The sequence below is a fragment of the Eurytemora carolleeae genome, unplaced genomic scaffold (genome assembly GCF_000591075.1).
Source record: "Eurytemora carolleeae unplaced genomic scaffold, Eaff_2.0 scaffold47, whole genome shotgun sequence".
NCBI lineage: Eukaryota > Metazoa > Arthropoda > Copepoda > Calanoida > Temoridae > Eurytemora > Eurytemora carolleeae.
The window spans coordinates 470,477-489,467 of NW_019396039.1; the positions used below are offsets into that span (position 1 = coordinate 470,477).

Consider the following 18,991-nt stretch of genomic DNA (forward strand, 5'->3'; position numbering starts at 1 on the left):
CGGGGGGAGGCCCCCAAAAATCGTTCTCTAGGAAATTACCACATTATTATTCTAGTAAATATATTTATAGGCTCAGCATAATAGTATAATACAAAAGTTTAACATTTTATGGGTGAATAGGGTTCGAAAAGGAAGGCTCCCTGGCTCGAAAACTGCCAATAAGCGTAACTAACGCTGTTAACTTTTAAATGTAAAATAACATACCCAACTTTTTCTGTAATGAAAACTGGTTAATATTTATTTCTAGCTAAAAAAATCCCATCTTTTTCTGCAGAGAAAACTGGTTTATATTTTGATAGAAATAACAACATTCTCAAAAATCCAATTAAAGAAATATTGAATCAGAAAAGAGCTTAATTAAATGTTTCTTGAAAGCATAGCCCCCGCTAGGTAGGAAATTTTTTTTAAGTTGTTGAATTATTAAACGCTTGAATGTTGTTAATTAACAAAACTTAACATTTTTAGAATAAATAGTAACGTAAGAACATCATGAACATCAGTGAGACTTACAATATTTTTATACCCTTTTCTCAGATTTTTTTAGATTTACTATACTTTCTTTTTTTTTAATAAAAAAGATAAAATGAAGAAGAGGCAGTGTATTCTTTATACGTAGATCTATAGTTAGGAACGTATGCTTTGTCCCTTTTCCTCCCTGTTAAAACAGCGGGAAATGAATGGATGGAAGCCTGGTTCATGATTATCCGGACTCTAATTCACTAGGAGGGAGAGAGAACTCAGTTATAGGGGTAGAGGGATAGGGAATACAGTTCTATACAGCTAATAGTATATTAGAGATATTATACAGCTAATAGTATATTAGAGATATTTAATACAGTTCTATACAACTGATAATATATTAGAGATATTTAATACAGTTCTATACAGCTAATAATATATTAGAGATATTTAATACACTTCTATACAGCTAATAATATATTAGAGATATGTTATACAGTTCTATACAGCTAATAGTATATTATAGATATTTAATACAGTTCTATAGAGCTAACAATATATTAGAGAATTTAATACAGTTCTATACAGCTAACAATGTCAATATATTAGAGATATTTAATACAGTTCTATACAGCTAACAATATATTAGTGATATTTAATACAGTTCTATAAGCTAACAATATATTAGAGAATTTAATACAGTTCTATACAGCTAACAATATAATAGAGATATGTAATACAGGTCTATACAGCTAACAATATATTAGAGATATGTAATACAGGTCTATACAGCTAACAATATATTAGAGATATGTAATACAGTTCTAAACAGCTAACAATATATTAGAGATATTTAATACAGTTCTATACATCTAACAACATATTAAAGATATTTTTTACTTTAAATTGGTTTATTAAAAGAATATTATTATTTATATTGTGATTATTATTTTTTCTTGTTATTTTCATCATCTTAGTGTTATAATCATTGTTTTTATCTTCAATATATTTTTTTTCATCGTTAAAATTATTTGAATTATTTTAGTAATTGATTAAGTTTTCTTGAAAAATAAAATTTTGTAATTTCTCAAAAACTTTGTGTAATATAGAATACTAGACTTTAAGGGCGCTTCGCGCCCATCTTCTATTTAAATTGTGAACATGTTCTTTTTGTTTACATTTAAAAACAAAGAAGAAAAAAATTTTGCGGAGTTTAAAAAAAAATTCGCGGATTTTCAAGAATTAAAATTTTTTTACAAAATTAAAAACCTTCAAAACACATTTTTAAAAAAAATTTATCATTCATAAACCTTCCCTGTGGTCACGTGATGTCCCACAAAAAATTTGGGCCCGATCGGTTCAGCCGTTTTGATGTTTATTGGATACAAACAAACAGACAGAAAGCCAAATTTATATAACTAGCCTTAGAGGGCGCTTCGCGCCCATCTTCTAAATTAATTGTGAGCATGTTCTCTTTGTGTACATCGTGAAACAAAACAAAAATAATTCGCGGATTTTCACAAAAAATTTCGTGGATTTTCAAAATTTTAAAAAATTTAATGAAGATCGAATTTTGATGGAGACAAATATTTAAAATTTATATCATTCATAAACCTTCCCTGGGGTCCCTAGATGTCCCACAAAAAATTTGTGCCCGATCGGTTCAGCCGTTTTGTCGTTTATTGGATACAAACAAACAGACAAACAAACAGACAGACAAGCCAAATTTATATATAGAAGATTCAGTTTTTTTTCTGTACAATGAACGGTGAAAATCATATTTTCTGAAAAAGTAATTAAATATTGCGTGATAGGGTCTTCTCTGTCCAACAGAAAAACATATTTTTATATTTTATTTTTAAAGATCTATTTTTTTCTTTTCATTCAGAGATTTTATTTTATTTATTTTTTGCTCGGCCAGTTTATAACCTATTCTGGAGAATACAGGGTGTGTATTCTGTAGTTTATGTATACTGGGTGAGTCAAAAAAAGTGTGATTAGCGGCGCCTGGTGCAAAATTGTACCTTTTTTTGAGCAACTCTCCTGTATGGTGTTTTTTCAATATTTTTTGAAAATTTTAAATTTTTTTATTATTTCAATGGCTTAAAAAAAATCCGCGAACCTTTTTTCTCTCAAAATCAAAAGTTCAGAAAAGCAAATATGTGTACATAAATTTTTTCTATCGAATTTTTAAAAATTGAATCACAGAATCACAGAAAATTCGCAAAATTGTAATAAGAAAATTTGCAATTTTTAGTTATAGCCTTATTCTCGGATTTTTTTGGGCCATTGGAATACCAAACAAAAAAATAAAAAGTTTTCAAAAAATATTGAAAAAACACCACACAGGAGAGTTGCACAAAAAGGGTACAATTTTACACCAGACGCCGCTAATCACATTTTTTTTTGACTCACCCTGTATGTATACAGGACAGGGTGTATATTCTCCATTTTCATACGAGGTGTGTATTCTGTACTACTTTATACAGGGTAGAATTTTCTGTACTTCTCTACATTATGAATTTCAAGTGTCCATGGGTGTGTACTGTGTACTGTGTAACCCTCAAAATGGTTTTCGGAAGTAAAGTCTGAAAATTTGGCACTTGAAGAAAAATCCCTTTAAATCAGAAGTATCTGGAAATTGTGACATTATTTTCTAGGAATTCAGGGGAAAAGTTCCATGAATCTCAAACACAGGAATTTATTTTAAGTTATATTTTTTCTTTTGATTTGAGAAAATTATGATTTTTTTTTCTCATGTTTTATCTCCAGGTTTTTTTTCAGAAACTTTTTTTTCCATGACTCTCATACATAAATTCGTGTAGGAATAGAGTAAAGTTAAAGTTTGGTCGAGCAAGGGTGCATACTGTATATACTACAGGGTGTCCCAATAAACATGGGAATTCAGTGACGAATTCGATATCGTCTTTTCAACTAATTCTTTGATTTAGTAAAGTGATAACTCCTGAGAAAGCTGTAATCTGTAAGAGTTTCGTCTACTATGTTCACATTTTGTTTGTTTATGTTTTGACTGCATACGGTTATAGTAAAACAAGAAAATTACAGTATACAAACAGAGTAAACTTGTCCGTCTTCACTGTTCATCTTGCGGAGACATTATATACACATATTTACAGTCTTTTACCCTTTTGATAAAATAAACTCTACCAGACATAATAATATTATGGCTTTTGAAATTAGGTATTACAATGCTAATTCATAACAAAGACGATATCCAATTCGTCACTGAATTCCCATGTTTTTGGGACACCCTGTATATGGGTGAGGGGGCTATAGGTTCAGAGCCCCCCCCCCTGTATACGCCTCTGTTGGTGAGCAATGGTTCTACTAATATTAATTTTAAAATTCATCATGCAAAGCAAATTTGCTTGATGAATTTTAACCCTTTTATATGATAAGTACATCTCTGTTGTAATTTTTAATATTTGCGTTTTTTTATTATATCTTTTGATTGTAAAAGAATAGATAAATAATAAACAATGTCTCACGTAAAAATTTGACAATTAGAGATAATTTTGCTGATCGAATTCATATTGATAGTTACGTTAAACTAAACTAAATGGCACATAGAGGATTGAAATATTTTATGTTTTCAATCTTAACTCCTCTTATTGAAGACTTATTGAGAAGAACAAACATGTTTTGAATATGTAACCAAATATATTTGGTTTTGTACACAAAATAATAACTAGAGGAGCTACGAGGTCCCAATGTCATAGCTGCAATATCGCATAAATTTGACCTTTCCCTATGTCTAGTTCACAGTGATGTGGCCTTATCTATTTCCCCCCCCCCCTCATTTTTCCCAAGGGGTAGAATATCACATATTCAATGCGCTGAATGCTTAAAAAATAGATAAATATAGAAACTGATTTGTCAGAATAGATTCATTCTGGGTTAATCTTGATATATATATATATATATATATATATATTCACTTCAGCTGATAAGATAAGAACATGGGAGGTTGTTTTCAAGGGTGTACCAGAAACATCAAAAATTGAATTAAATCCTCAATTCTTTACGAGACAATAAACCGTGGCCGTATTTCATACTTTAATACTTTCTCCTCACTTTTGAGTTGGAATTTTCAAAAATTTTGATTAAAAATTCGATCTTACTTATTATGTTTTTTTTTTTAAATAATCTGCGGTAGTGACATTGTCAAGTAGATTTATGTTTATTTTGGCCAGGTTGACCGATTTGATCAATAAAAAATGGGAGGGGGGGGCCAAAAATCCCCGAAAAATAGTAAGGAAAAATGTGCTTGGAAAATAATTGTAGAATATTCAGGGTTTGAAAACGATTTTAAGCGATAAAAGTTTACTAAACTCCCCTGATTCTCTCGCCTTCGGGTTTATTTACACTAGTTCCATTTATAAGAAGTAATGAATCTATCTTGTGAGAATATACATGTTTATCTACATTTATAAATCTGTCTGAGTATTGTTTATGTCTGTACGGGATGGGTTAAAATATTAACAAATATAAAACTTGGATGGGGGGGGGAATTCTGACTGTGTTAATGTTTCAGAGATGGGTTCGGTTTGCTCCCACATGCTCCGATCCCGCTGCTGTAAATATAGCTCCGTACCCTGCATTTACCAGTCAACTCTCCGTATACACACAACCCTTCCAGTATGTTAACCTGGAGACTCTCTACTCCGGAAGATAAGAGAATAAATGACGTAACTAGGAGAAGGGAAACTGCTAGGATATAGTTCTAATAGGTATTATTCATTAATTAAAGGATTTTATTACTTTTATCTCTAGCTCAGATTCACCTTATTATCTTGAAAGCTGTTTTCATCACCTTTCTTGTTTAAATATTTCTTTTATATATATGATTGGGGTTGTTTGCTTTTATATTGAAATGTCAAAAGTTATCTTTTTGCAACAAAGGACAAAGCAACGCTCATAAGAACTTCAGTAGAAGACAGGGGAAGGGTGAAACCTGAGATATTAGCATGTAAGAGAACCCGGTTCATTAATCCGTAATATTATTCGATATCTATACTTGGAACCGTGCTCAGGGTTAACTGTTTGATTTGTGCAGGTTGAGAATGAGAAAACTAGGATCCGTGAACGTGTTAATATTCCTCCTGGTGATGGAGTCCGTCTGGGGGTCTTCTCCTCCTAGGATTCTTTTTCTCACAGTGCTCCAGGACGGAGAAACATCACAAGTTTATACTAATCAATCCTTTCAATACTCACCCAGTTCCTTCCAGAACCTGGAGATTAGCTGTGAAACCGAGGAGACGGAGGAACCCGTCAACTATTTCTGGAATCTAATGGATATTCCTCTCTCCAAGGCGGATACAGATTTTGAAATTATTAACGGAACTCTGCGTTTCCTTCAATCTAACTATGGGATGTTTGAGTGTTTTGCATCTACTAGTTTAGGAACTAGCTATTCAGCTGTAGTCTTAACAAAGCATGAATTGGATACTCAATCTTCTCTGAAACTTGTTCAAGGACCTGAGCCCCTCAAAGTATCAAGTGCATCTTCTCTCCGGTTTCTATGTGAGGCAGAGAGTGAAGGAGACCTGGAGTTCTCCTGGACATTTAATACTAAGGCTGTGAAAACTGCGAGGTCGGACTGGAAAATTGAACGGTTATCCCGGAGTACAGAGAGTTTGTATATAAGTGAAGTTTCTCCGTCTGATATTGGAACTGTGGGATGTTTGGTTTCCTCAAACTCACATAAACTCTACCAGGAAGGTAGTATAGAGATAATAGAGGAGACGGAACTTAGGATGATCGCTCCGATAGTACGTCTCAGCACTGAGAACCAGGTTCAGGTTCTAGAAGGAGAAAGCATAAGTTTAAACTGTGAAGTGAAAGGTTCTCCAGTCCCTGACATACACTGGAAACATCAGAACAAAATATACATGGATAAACAATTCTCATTAGAAAACGTATCCCGAGAAAGTTCAGGAGACGTGATATGTTCGGGACATAATTTGGCTGGGCGGATGACAGATTCTGTTGAGGTTCAAGTATTCTCTCACACCACTGTAGACGACAATAAAGAAGAAATTCTGGAATTTCTTATTGACGGCGAGGTGCGATTGGAATGTAATTACAATGTTGATGAAAAGTGGAGAGAAGAAATTCAAGTAGTCTGGGAAAAGAATGGAAAACCTCTCTCTGCGGAGAATATTACAGTTGAATCAACCGTAGGAAAATCAATTCTTCACTTCACCATGATATCGGAGTCGGACCGTGGAAACTATTCCTGTTTAGTTGAAACTCCTTTGGATAAAGTTTCCAAGATCTGGGAAGTTAGGTTAGTTTCTTCTCCAGATATTCTTCATTTCGAGTCGGATAAGATTGTCTTACAAGGAACCCTGACCACTATTCAGTGCCAAACCACAGGTATCCCTGCTCCCAAAGTCTCCTGGTTCCTGAACGGAACCCTACTTGAAGAGACATCTAGCGTTCACTTTCTTGACTCCGGCAGTATACGCCTAGATAGTTTAGATCTCAGTCAGGAGGGAGAGTATCGATGTGTGGCAACTAATAAGTTTGGAAGCGAGGAGAGAAGTTTAAATCTTGCTGTGGCCCGTCCTACATCACCAATCATAGGTAACTCCATTGTAACATCCTACATATTTTTAGTTAATTTTTTTTATATTTAAAAGTGATTTTCAAAAGATTTTTGAATTTACTGAAATTAAATTCATAAAAAAATTCCAGCCCTAGATCAGTTGTCCTGCAGTTTTTCCTACAGTATATACTCCAGTATGTCCTACATTTTGTCATGTAGTTTGTCATGCAGTTTTTCCTACAGTTTTTCCTGCAGTTTGTCCTACAATTTGTCCTACAGTTTGTCCTATAGTTTGTCCACCAGATTGTCCCACAGTTTGTCCTAAATTTTGTCCTACAATTTGTCCTACAGTTTGTCCACCAGATTGTCCTGCAGTTTGTCCTACAGTTTGTCCACCAGATTGTCCCACAGTTTGTCCCACAGTTTGTCCTACAGTTTGTCCTACAATTAGGGTGAAGGGTCAATTTTAATTAGAATGCTAACAAAGTAGAACTCATGAGGTATATTACATAAACTAGTACCCTCCGATATATTACATAAACTAGTACCCTCCGATATATTACATAAACTAGTACCCTCCGATATATTACATAAACTGGTACCCTCCGATATATTACATAAACTGGACCCTCCGATATATTACATAAACTGGACCCTCCGATATATTACATAAACTAGTACCCTCCGATATATTACATAAACTAGTACTCCGATATATTACATTAACTGTACCCTCTGAACCCTGCCCTGCCTGTAAAAAAACATTTTTTGTTTTGATCTATTGATCAAATAATGAAGCATTTGAGTGAAATATTAAAAAGAAATAAATTTCCAGATACAAAAGAGAAAATCTAGTATTCATGTTTGAATAGTCTAATTCAGTCAATGTCACTCTGTCTTGAGTTTTAAAAGGAAACATTTTTTATTTTTTTCGTTTGCTATGCTTAGGAGGTCATTTTTATTAATATTTGTTTAATGTGATCATTTAACGAACTGTTTTTAAGATATTGAATCCGGTCTACTGGAGATGCAGGCTGGGAGCGGTTTAGATCTGATCTGCTCGGGGAACATAGATCCTCTGCTGAAGAGTTCGGCAAGGTACTCCTGGAACAAGGACGGGACGGATATTCCTGCTGACTGGATATCTGGTAGCTCAAGTTTAAATATCCCGTATCTTCTCAAGGAACATTCAGGACTTTACTCCTGTCAGATCCGAACCCTATTGGATCAGATCAGGATAGAAACCGAAGTTAGGATTAAAACTGCAGGACCAAGAATCATCACACCGGAGATCTCAACGCTGGGAGAAATATCCGGAGGCAAAGTGAGTATTGAATGCTCTGCTACGGGTATACCTGCTCCGACCCTGGTCTTCAAGTTTAAAGATGATGAATACTCAGGACGGATCATCTCCAGCTCCATCAACCAGACTCAGAGCGTCCTGGAGTTAAATAATCTGAGTGAGAAGGATGAAGGAGAGTACTTGTGTTTAGCTGTAAACGAATACGGGAATAGTCAGGAAGGAATACGACTAGAAGTGTTCTCTAGAACTATTATACTATCTGGTCCTAGTGATATAGTTCATAAATCTGGAGAATCTACAACTATACCTTGCAAGGTAAATAAACATTCAATAAGGAGATCTTAATTACATTTTATTGAGTTCTTATAACACCTAACACATTTGTTGACAGTTTAGATTTCCAAAACTTGGAAATCTGATATTTTAGATTTGCACAGGAAATAAGGATTTTTCAACAGACCATTAAAAGGGTAATTAATAAAACATGGGAAACTAAACAGTGCATAAAGTTCAATAGTTTCAAATGTTACAATGTACGGGTAAGGCTGAAAAGAAACAAGATTTCAGGCTAAAGTGTTTCAAATAACATAAATATTGGTAATGATTTGAAATTTATTTTGTGTCTTCTTGCATTTATTAAATTGTAACAGAATTCTCCGAAAAAAACGGAGTTTAAAGAAAAAATAATAACTGATTTAATTCCTTTATTTTTTTCAGGTAGAGGTGGATAAGGGATTGCGCCCATCCATGAAGATAACTTGGTTCAGGAACCAGTCTCCGCTCAACAGTTCTCCGAGTACCATCATCACTAGGGATAGTTTAACCCTGACAAATCTAACCAAGGACGACGAAGGAATATATTCCTGTATTGCTGAGACAAGGAAGGATAAAACATCTCTGTCCGGACGACTCACAGTTCTATCTGAAGCTCCAACCTTCTCGTCAACTCCGCGGGATATACGGATCCTAGAGGGTCGGGATACAGAACTGGATTGTCAGGCCAATGGAATACCGGAGCCAAGTGTATCCTGGACGTTTGAGGACGGGAGTTTGCGGAGTAACAAAGGAGTGCTGCGCCTTTCCTCTGTATCCCCGGAGAAGGAAGGAAACTATATCTGTACAGCGGAGAATATATACGGTAGTGTAAGTGAGACTGTTAATCTCCAGGTTATCAAGGGAGCTAGGAAAGAAAATCAGAATCTGATTCCAGACATTGTAAAGAATATTAAAGATACAATCAGCTTGCCTTGTGATTTCAAGGTTGATCAGCGAGTTGAGGAGGAAACTAAAGTTATCTGGACCAAGGATATGAACCCCATCCCTACAGACAGCTCCAAGTACAGAATAGGACAGAGTCGAGCTCTAGAGATAAAAAATATCCAGCTAGAAGACGCGGGACAGTACACCTGTAAGGTGATTACTCCATTGCAGGAGGTACAGTCCAAGATATCTCTGATTGTTAGCGGAGAATCTCCTGAGATTCTGAACTCCTTCGACAAGGTTTCTATCCACGAGGGAGACACCTTGTCCCTTAGCTGTGTGGCTAGAGGTGTACCAGGACCTAGTATCGAATGGTTGGTTAAAGACCGGCCTGTATCCAGTCAATACTTGACAAACATCCAGACTGCTAACTCCGAGTTTAAAGAAACAAGGGTTATTATTAAAGAAGCAACCAAGAACCAGGAGGGAGTTTATCAATGTGTTGCGAAGAATAATGTTGGAACTGTTGTTAAAAACTCTCATGTCCGTGTTGTGAAAAGGACCAAGGTGAGTATTATATCCGGAGAGGAAGGAAGAGCAGATATTACAGTTCCGGCAGGACAGAAGCTGAAACTACCGTGTAGGGTTGAGAACGACGAGATGAACAGGATCACGAGGATCCTCTGGTCCAAGGACGACAAGAACATCCAGGTCGGAGGAGAGGACATTATAGATTTCGGTATGGACGGATCAATCACTATTTTTAATGTACAGAAAAGGAACGAGGGTGTATATCGTTGCACTGTGACCACGGTTAGGGATGAAGCAAGTGCGGAGATTCCTCTCAAGGTTCTCGTCAACGCCCCTGTGATCACTAAATACAGCAAAAACCAGATGATATTTAGCGGAACCTCAACCATACTGGAGTGTATTGGAACAGGTATACCGGAGCCGGAGACAAGATGGACGTTTAACAAAACCATTACCAAGGTAATTGGTCCTACTTTCGACATAAAGAATGCAATTTCCGCAGACTCTGGATTTTATACATGCACAGCGAGAAATTCCATCGGAGAAACTCAGAGAACTATTGTTGTGAGCGTAGTAACTGTACCTTCAGCTCAGGAGATATATCAAGCTAAACTAGGTTCCAAGATCAAGCTCCCTTGTGTCAGAGAACAAAATAAGGTTAAGGTTTTGTGGCTCAAGGATAACAATCCCCTGGAGAGTCTGAGTGAGGGTATTGAGCTGGATGATCAGGGATACATGGTGTTTAGTAACCTATCCCATGTGGATGAAGGAGAGTACAGGTGTAGGGTTGCAATAGAGACAGGACGGATAGAGAGAGTGATGAAGGTTTCTATAATGCCGGATATTGTAACCATAGATAACAGTAAACTCGAGGTTAAAGAAGGAGATAATTTCACTCTCAAATGTGACGTGTTACCAGGTAGACGATAATTATTATTATTATGAGTCTGGGAGTGGATTAGATATTCTTCAACAAGGTGGAGTACTCACAGTAGAACAGGCTCGTCCTTCACACTCTGGAGAGTGGGAGTGTATCGCCAGCACTGCCTGGGGGGAGGATACAATACTATACTGGCTCTCCGTACCCTCCAGGAGACACGCGAAGAAACCCTGTAGTGTCAGGGTTCCTCCAGTCATCACGGAGATAATCAGCACCTCCAACACCAGCGTGGTGTTGGAGTGGGACGTGCTGAACTTCAACAGCAGCTGCTTCCAGGAGTTCATGATCTTCTGGTGGAGTAAGGAAGAAGACTCCACTCATGACAACCAAACTATTGAGCTTAAACATAGAAAAGCCACAATTATTGGCTTGAAGCCCGACGTGGCGTATTATTTTCAAGTTAATCTAGTCCGAGACAGATCATTAAAGGATTATATGTATGGTCAGACAAAGTCTCACATGATGCAATTTACAGAGAAGAGCGAACTGTCCTCGGATTCTAATCCCAAGGCTGTGATAATTATTGTTATAATAGTGATTGTACTCCTCCTCACCCTCCTAGTCCTTCTTTATATCAAGCGTGACAGGGTCTCGAAGTTCCTAGCTCAGAGAACCAAGACGAGAAAACACAGTGAGTTCTCGGAGTTTAGTTCTAAGCTCGTAGCAAACCCTGATTTCATGGCGAGTTTAGCTCCACAGTGGCCGGAACCTGAACCTGAACCTTCAGAAGCACATGCTTTCATCCAACATCAGGTAGTCTTTTATACTCATCAACATTCATTCATTCATTATCAGGTAGTCTTTTATACTCATCAACATTCATTCATTCATTATCAGGTAGTCTTTTATACTCATCAACATTCATTCATTCATTATCAGGTAGTCTTTTATACTCATCCACATTCATTCATCCAACATCAGGTATTCTTTAATACTCATCCAACATCAGGTAGTCTTTTATACTCATCCACATTCATTCATACAACATCAGGTAGTCTTTTATACTCATCCACATTCATTCATCCAACATCAGGTAGTCTTTTATACTCATCCACATTCATTCATCCAACATCAGGTAGTCTTTTATACTCATCCACATTCATTCATCGATCATCAGGTAGTCTTTTATACTCATTCACATTCATTCATCCAACATCAGGTATTCTTTTATACTCACCCTAATTCATTCATCGATATTCATTCATCGATCATCAGATATTCTTTTATACTCATCCACATTCATTTATCCAACATCAGGTAGTCTTTAAACTCATCCACATGCTTTCCTCCAACATCAAGTAGTCATTTATACTCATCCACATTCATTCATCCATCATCAGGTAGTCTTTAAACTCATCCACATGCTTTCCTCCAATATTATAAGTAGTCATTTATACTCATCCACATTCATTCATCCAACATCAGGTAGTCTTCTATACTCATCCACATTCATTCATCCAACATCGGGTAGTCTTTTATACTCATCCTCATTCATTCATCCAACATCAGGTAGTCTTTTATTACTCATCCACTTTCATTCATATATCAGGAAGTATTTACCCTTTACCCTTTACCCTTTATGATTCTATATTCCAAAAATTTCCGCCCCCCCCCCCTCATTCATAGAATAAAATCCTAAATAAATAATATCTATATGATTTTTATACATCTAACTAATTTTACAATCTTCCTTTTAAAAATTTTTGCACTTTATTAACCCCAAGCTATCATAATTTTAAAATGAATTTATCATGTAAAATAGAAAACTCACTGTTTTTAATTTACTAAATATTTTGGTGCTGGTTACTTGGCATATTAGAGGTAATAAATAAATGTTTATGTTTCAACTGCACCCTCGCCTCAAATTCTAACTTCTAATCCTGAAATCTTTGCAACCGGATGTCGTACACCTATTATAATATATCAAACTAAGAATACTGCTAGTAAAAATTTTAGATACCAAAGGTTTACAGAATCAGGTTATTAAGATATAGAGTTGGAAAATTAGACTCAGAGGCAATTGTTCATTTTTTTTAATGTGCGGGAAAACGTAGCTTTATGTGTTTTAATTTTTAGGTTATAATAGATACATAAATATAAGATGTGTTCAATGTTAGTTTTATAATAAAAAAATGCTTATTTGTCAACAAAAAATAATGTGTAGAATGGGGGGCGGGNCCATTAGCCATCTATACCTTTAAGAAATTTATTTAATATTTAATCAAACCCGTGGTTTGTTATATCACTAGCTGTAAAGATGTTTAGTTATCTATTCTAATATCTGGGGTTTGTTATATGACTAGCTGTATAGATATTAAGTTATCCATTCTAATATCTGTGGTTTGTTATATCACTAGCTGTATATATGTTTAGTTATCTATTCTAATATCTGTGGTTTGTTATATTACAAGTTGTATAGATGTTTAGTTATCTATTCTAATATCTGTGGCTTGTTATATCACAAGCTGTATAGATGATTAGTTATCTATTCTAATAACTGTGGTTTGTTATATCACAAGCTGTATAGATGTTTAGTTATCTATCCTACTACCTTTGGTTTGTTTTATCACTAGCTGTATAGATGTTTAGTTATCTATTCTTATATCTGTGGTTTGTTATATCACTAGCTGTATAGATGTTTAGTCATCTATCCCACTACCTTTGGTTTGTTATATCACTAGCTGTAGATGTTTAGTTTTCTATTCTAATATCTGTGGTTTGTTATATCACAAGCTGTATAGATGTTTTGTTATCTAGCCTATTAAAATAACTGTTTTATAAATATCTCTAATTTATATTTCTTTTAATATTATATATATTTTAGAGACAGACGTCTAGAAGGAACAGTAAAACCTCAATAACAAGTTCTTGGTCATCACTTTTCAACGTGGAGAATCTCTCCGCTATAGAAATGGAAAACCAAAACCATAAAGGAGGTTCTAGGAGGAATAATATATCCTGATATCCTAGATCAGAACTGCTAGGACGGATCTTGAAGGAATAATATATCCTGATATCCTAGATCAGAACTACTAGTACGGATCTAGAAGGAATAATATATCCTGATATCCTAGATCAGAACATCTAGGAGGAATAATATATCCTGATATCCAAGATCAAAACATCTAGGAGGAATAATATATTCTGATATCCTAGATCAGAACATCTAGGAGGAATAATTTATTCTGATATCCTAGATCAAAACATCTAGGAGGAACAATATATTCTGATATCCTAGAACAGAACATCTAGGAGGAATAATATATTCTGATATCCTAGATCGGAAAATCTAGGAGGAATAATATATTCTGATATCCTAGATCAGAACCATCTAGGAGGAATAATATATTCTGATATCCTAGATCAGAACTACTAGTACGGATCTAGAAGGAATAATATATCCTGATATCCTAGATCAGAATCTAGGAGGAATAATATATTCTGATATCCTAGATCAGAACCATCTAGGAGGAATAATATATTCTGATATCCTAGATCAGAACCATCTAGGAGGAATAATATATTCTGATATCCTAGATCAGAACCATCTAGGAGGAATAATATATTCTGATATCCTAGATCAGAACATCTAGGAGGAACAATATATTCTGATATCCTAGATCAGAACATCTATGAGGAATAATATATTCTGATATTCTAGATCAGAACATCTATGAGGAATAATATATTCTGATATTCTAGATCAGAACATCTATGAGGAATAATATATTCTGATATCCTAGATCAGAACATCTAGGAGGAATAATATATTCTGATATCCTAGATCAGAACATCTATGAGGAATAATATATCCTTATCTTGAATAGTTAATATCCTAGTAAAGAATTACAATCAGAGCCTAAAGGGTGGATAACTATTGAATTTGTAAACGATAAAATATCCAACTATTGAACTGTGAATAGAATATCAGGTTTTCTTCCATACTCTGAATACCGTGAAGTGTATACACCAAATTCAAATCTCTTACAAAGATCTAGACTCTTCAGAAAACCTGAATTTAATTTTAATCTCAAAATGGAAAATTAAAACTTATTTATTTTTGTTTACATTTTTTGGTTATTTTTATATATTATGATTCAAGTCATTTTATGATGTTTTATGATGTTCTATAATGTTAACCTCCGAATCTTTTTATTATTTTAACATAATACAAGGTCTGATTGAGTCTTTATTTAACAATGTATAAATCATATCACACGTATTTTTTTGTTATTTTAATCTGATATTTCATTTTTTAATCTTGAAATAAATGCAACATATATAAGAATGTAGTTTTTGCTATTTGCATTAACTGGAATTGTCTACGGAATTTTATGGGACCTTTCAATTAAAGTGTGCCATCAACGATTAGTTAAAAATATGATTGAAAAGGTGTCATCAACTAATTAAAACAATTATTTATAGATTTATTAAAAAGTATTTTTAAAGGGGTGCCATCAACGATTTAACAACATTTAATAAAGTAAAGTTTGACCCTTACGATTTATAACTAAATATCAATTAAAGGGCACCTTCACGATTTATAACAAAATATTTATTAAAGGGTGCCCACTTAAATAAGTTAATTAAAAGGTGCAATCAACGATTTATAAATATGTTAATTAGAGGTTGCAATCAACGATTTGTAAATATGTTAATCAAAGGGTGCCCTTAACGATTTATAACTAAGTAGTTAATAAAGGGTGCCAGTAACGATCAGGTTATAGCTATAACAACAGATGATGACACAATTCACACAATTTGATAAGATGAAGGATTCACTAGAGTGTTTTGGTTTGAAATGGAACCCTAGTTCTATACATACATTCTAATATTGCAATGTTCATTATTATATTTGAAGTTTAAAAAGAGTAATTGGCAAAATACTGCTTGCTTTTTTGTGTGAGAGCGTGCACATCTTGGTTTGTAGTTAGGCTCATTTCCCGTTAGGATTGACCCTTGAAATCATAGTTTTACGTATCCAGGTTTATTTGATGGGGTTCTCTCAACGAGGTTTTGGTTCTTCTTAGCTCAAGGTTAGATAAATAATTATTACTATGTACGTTTGCCGTTATTCTTCTGATTCCATTTTTAAAACTATGAAAATTCAAATCGTTATTGCATAATGCAATACAGAAAAAGAAATACTTTTAAACCCCGTGGTCGTCGTATATATCAATACAATGAAGACAACTTTCGATTTTAATTTTATTTCTATCATAGCTTTTAAACAGCATGGATACACATAAACATGACGACAAGAAGTTCTTTAAGAGCTTCTCTTTGCTTGCTTGTAATTTGAAAATGCCTTGTTAGAAATCAAAACTTAAATTGATAAGTTGTCTTCATTGTATTGATATAAACGCCGACCAATTTATCATATTTTCTCAAAAGTAGACCGCAACCGCAACGACCGCATGGGGAATGGGCATTGTTTAATGTACAAAGTACATGTTTATACAAAGTACAAAGTACATGATTATTTAAAGTACAAAGTATGCATGTTTATACAAAGAACATGTTTATAAAAATAGTTATTACTTTCAGAAAAAAAACAAGATTTAATATTGACAGTTTCCCCACTATAAAAATATTCTATTCTAATATAATGTATGACGACATTGCATTCGCTCTCTATTCCCTTCATTTTCTTTAAGCTTTTTATAAATGTTTTAATTCAGGGGCGGATTGGATTGGAATTTTTTGTTCCTATTTTCAGAATAGCTTCTCAATAGCATGCTGCATGCTTAAGGGAAAAAACCCTAGTGCAAAACAGGAAAAATATCTGTCTTAATAAACTAACATGTGTGAAAAGTTAAAAATCTAGTTTTTTAGTCTTTAGTCATTAATTTTGACTCTTTTTGAGTCTTTTAAGTCAAAATATGTTCACCTGCAGCGCGATTATTATCATTTTACATCAAATATGAATGAATAACAATTCACAAAACAATAGTTTTTGTGAAATAATTGAATTTAGAGACGACTCTTAACGTATATAAAAGCTCAAATTAAAGTATTTTACTAAAACTATTACGTTTTGTGAATTGGTGCACATATACAGGGTGTCCAACGAAACATGGCAGTTGGTTAATAATTTCGAATGTCTTCTTTCACACACTTTATTAGATATTAAAGAATTTTTGCAGTTTATTTCTTTAAAAAATGTTTAACTGTGATATATTTTACTGTAAATTCAATTCTACTGTCATATAAAAAATGTTATTAGTCTCTTTATTATAAAATAACTTATCAAATCATGGAAGAAGACATTTTAAACTAATCACCAACTGTCATGTTTCGTGGGACACCATGTAAGTAGTTAGATTTCTATTTGATCCTGTAAAATGAAAACAAAAGCTGCAATAGCTCTGCACAAGTTTAGGAATTTGTGAAGTTCAGAAAAACAAAAATAGAAAGAAGTCTTAATCTCAACTAAAGTAGACTTTTTGATACAAATTTTTTATGTATGTATTATTAAAAAAAATGATCATGGTGAGATTAGAGATCAGTGGTCAGAATGCTGAACTTGGAGACAGAATTGAATAGACTTGGAGACCTTGCAAGAGGCTCGGTATAGTTATGAGGGGCGTAGAGGCCATTTCGAAGGGCTCATGGTGGCTCTGCAACCCCTTCCTCGTTGACGACTACATATCATAAATAATTTCAAAGATCAAAAACGCCTTGCAAATAAAATCATCTTGCTACTTGGTGTCAGGTTTCGTGGGATACCGTGTATTTAAGTTTAAGTATATTTTAAAAGAAAAAATCTAAAATACACACATTTATAAATTCGATAAAAGCAAACCTTATAAAAATATGCTAACCATATATTATTAATACTTCTAGCAGTTATATAATTAAAAGTGTAAATTAATTTTAAGGTCAGCATGAGAAACAAATCAAATTTTTTTTGAAATATCGAAAAACGCAAAAATATCCAGGGGTTAGAAACCCGTCTCAACATGTTTTAACAAAAAGAAAAATTTACCTCCCTAATAAATCAAAGAATAAATAATGGTAAACTCATCAGGCGTGAAGTTGTAAAAAAATGGTTGTACATTGTACATGCCTGCGTTAAAACCGGTTATCTAAATTTTGACTATACGTCTCGGGCCAGGCATAAATGAAATTGAATATTAATACAAGATACAAGATACAAGATGCAGGATACAGGATACAGGATACAAGATACAGGATACAGGATACTGGATATAATTACAGGATATTGGATACTCGATACAGTATACACGGTTTCAAGCTTTCAAGAATCTATTAGAATTTTGTGAGTAAGATACAGGATACAGGATACAGAAATCTGTCCCCCCCCCCCTGATATACAGCTGGAAATCTGCTCCCTCCCCCTGATGTACAGCTGGAAATCTGCTCCCTTCCCCTGATATACAGCTTGAAATCTGCTCCCTCCCCCTAATATACAGCAGGAAATGTGCTCCCTCCCCTTGATATACTGCTGGAAATCTGCTCCTTCCCCCTGATGTACAGCTGGAAATCTGCTCCCTCCCCCTGATATACAGCTGGAAATCTGCTCCCTCCCCCTGATATACAGCTGGAAATCTGCTCCCTCCCCCTGATATACAGTTGAAAATCTGCTCCCTCCCCCTGATATACAGCTGAAAATCTGCTCCCTCCCCCTGATATACAGCTGGAAATCTGCTTCCTCCCCCTGATAAACAGTTGGAAATAATCCTCCAAGATTTGAAGCACCCATTACTCCGGCATTATTTCTATCAAATTGGCGATAAGAGTTTGAGAGTAGTGGCGGGGGTTTAGAATATAATTACCATGTATAACAGATAAATCCACACTTGGATATACTTGTAACATACATTACACATACAATATTAAAAACAGGAACACTTGGATATATACTTGTAACATATATTACACATACAATATTAAAAACAGGAATACTTGGATATATTTGTAACATATATTACACATACAATATTAAAAACAGGAATACTTGGAT

The 18,991-nt window shown here is 34.3% G+C and overlaps 2 protein-coding genes across 2 annotated transcripts in view; both read left to right on the top strand.

Moving 5' to 3' along the window:
• The window catches only part of LOC111699934 (hemicentin-2), an 11,525-nt gene extending 531 nt beyond the window's left edge, over nucleotides 1-10,994 (top strand). The window contains exons 2-5 of the mRNA XM_023470731.1: nucleotides 5,015-5,210; nucleotides 5,537-7,068; nucleotides 8,035-8,648; nucleotides 9,051-10,994. Coding sequence (XP_023326499.1) covers nucleotides 5,544-7,068; nucleotides 8,035-8,648; nucleotides 9,051-10,994 — 4,083 coding nt within the window. The 5' untranslated portion in view covers nucleotides 5,015-5,210; nucleotides 5,537-5,543. The remainder of the gene's footprint in view (nucleotides 1-5,014; nucleotides 5,211-5,536; nucleotides 7,069-8,034; nucleotides 8,649-9,050) is intronic.
• An 18-nt stretch (nucleotides 10,995-11,012) lies between these two features.
• Nucleotides 11,013-15,285, top strand: LOC111700051 (uncharacterized). The gene is made up of 2 exons (XM_023470872.1): nucleotides 11,013-11,757; nucleotides 13,829-15,285. Exons 1-2 carry the CDS (start codon nucleotides 11,287-11,289, stop codon nucleotides 13,964-13,966), a joined length of 609 nt encoding a protein of 202 aa, XP_023326640.1. The 5' UTR covers nucleotides 11,013-11,286; the 3' UTR covers nucleotides 13,967-15,285.
• The last annotated feature ends 3,706 nt before the right edge of the window (nucleotides 15,286-18,991 follow it).

What these genes read in the sequence shown, in the direction of transcription:
- LOC111700051 (XM_023470872.1), top strand. Translation starts at nt 11,287, where the DNA reads ATGATCTTCTGGTGGAGTAAGGAAGAAGACTCCACTCATGACAACCAA. An exon ending in ATGCTTTCATCCAACATCAG is followed by an intron (nt 11,758 to 13,828) that starts GTAGTCTTTTAT and finishes TATATATTTTAG; the next exon opens with AGACAGACGTCTAGAAGGAA.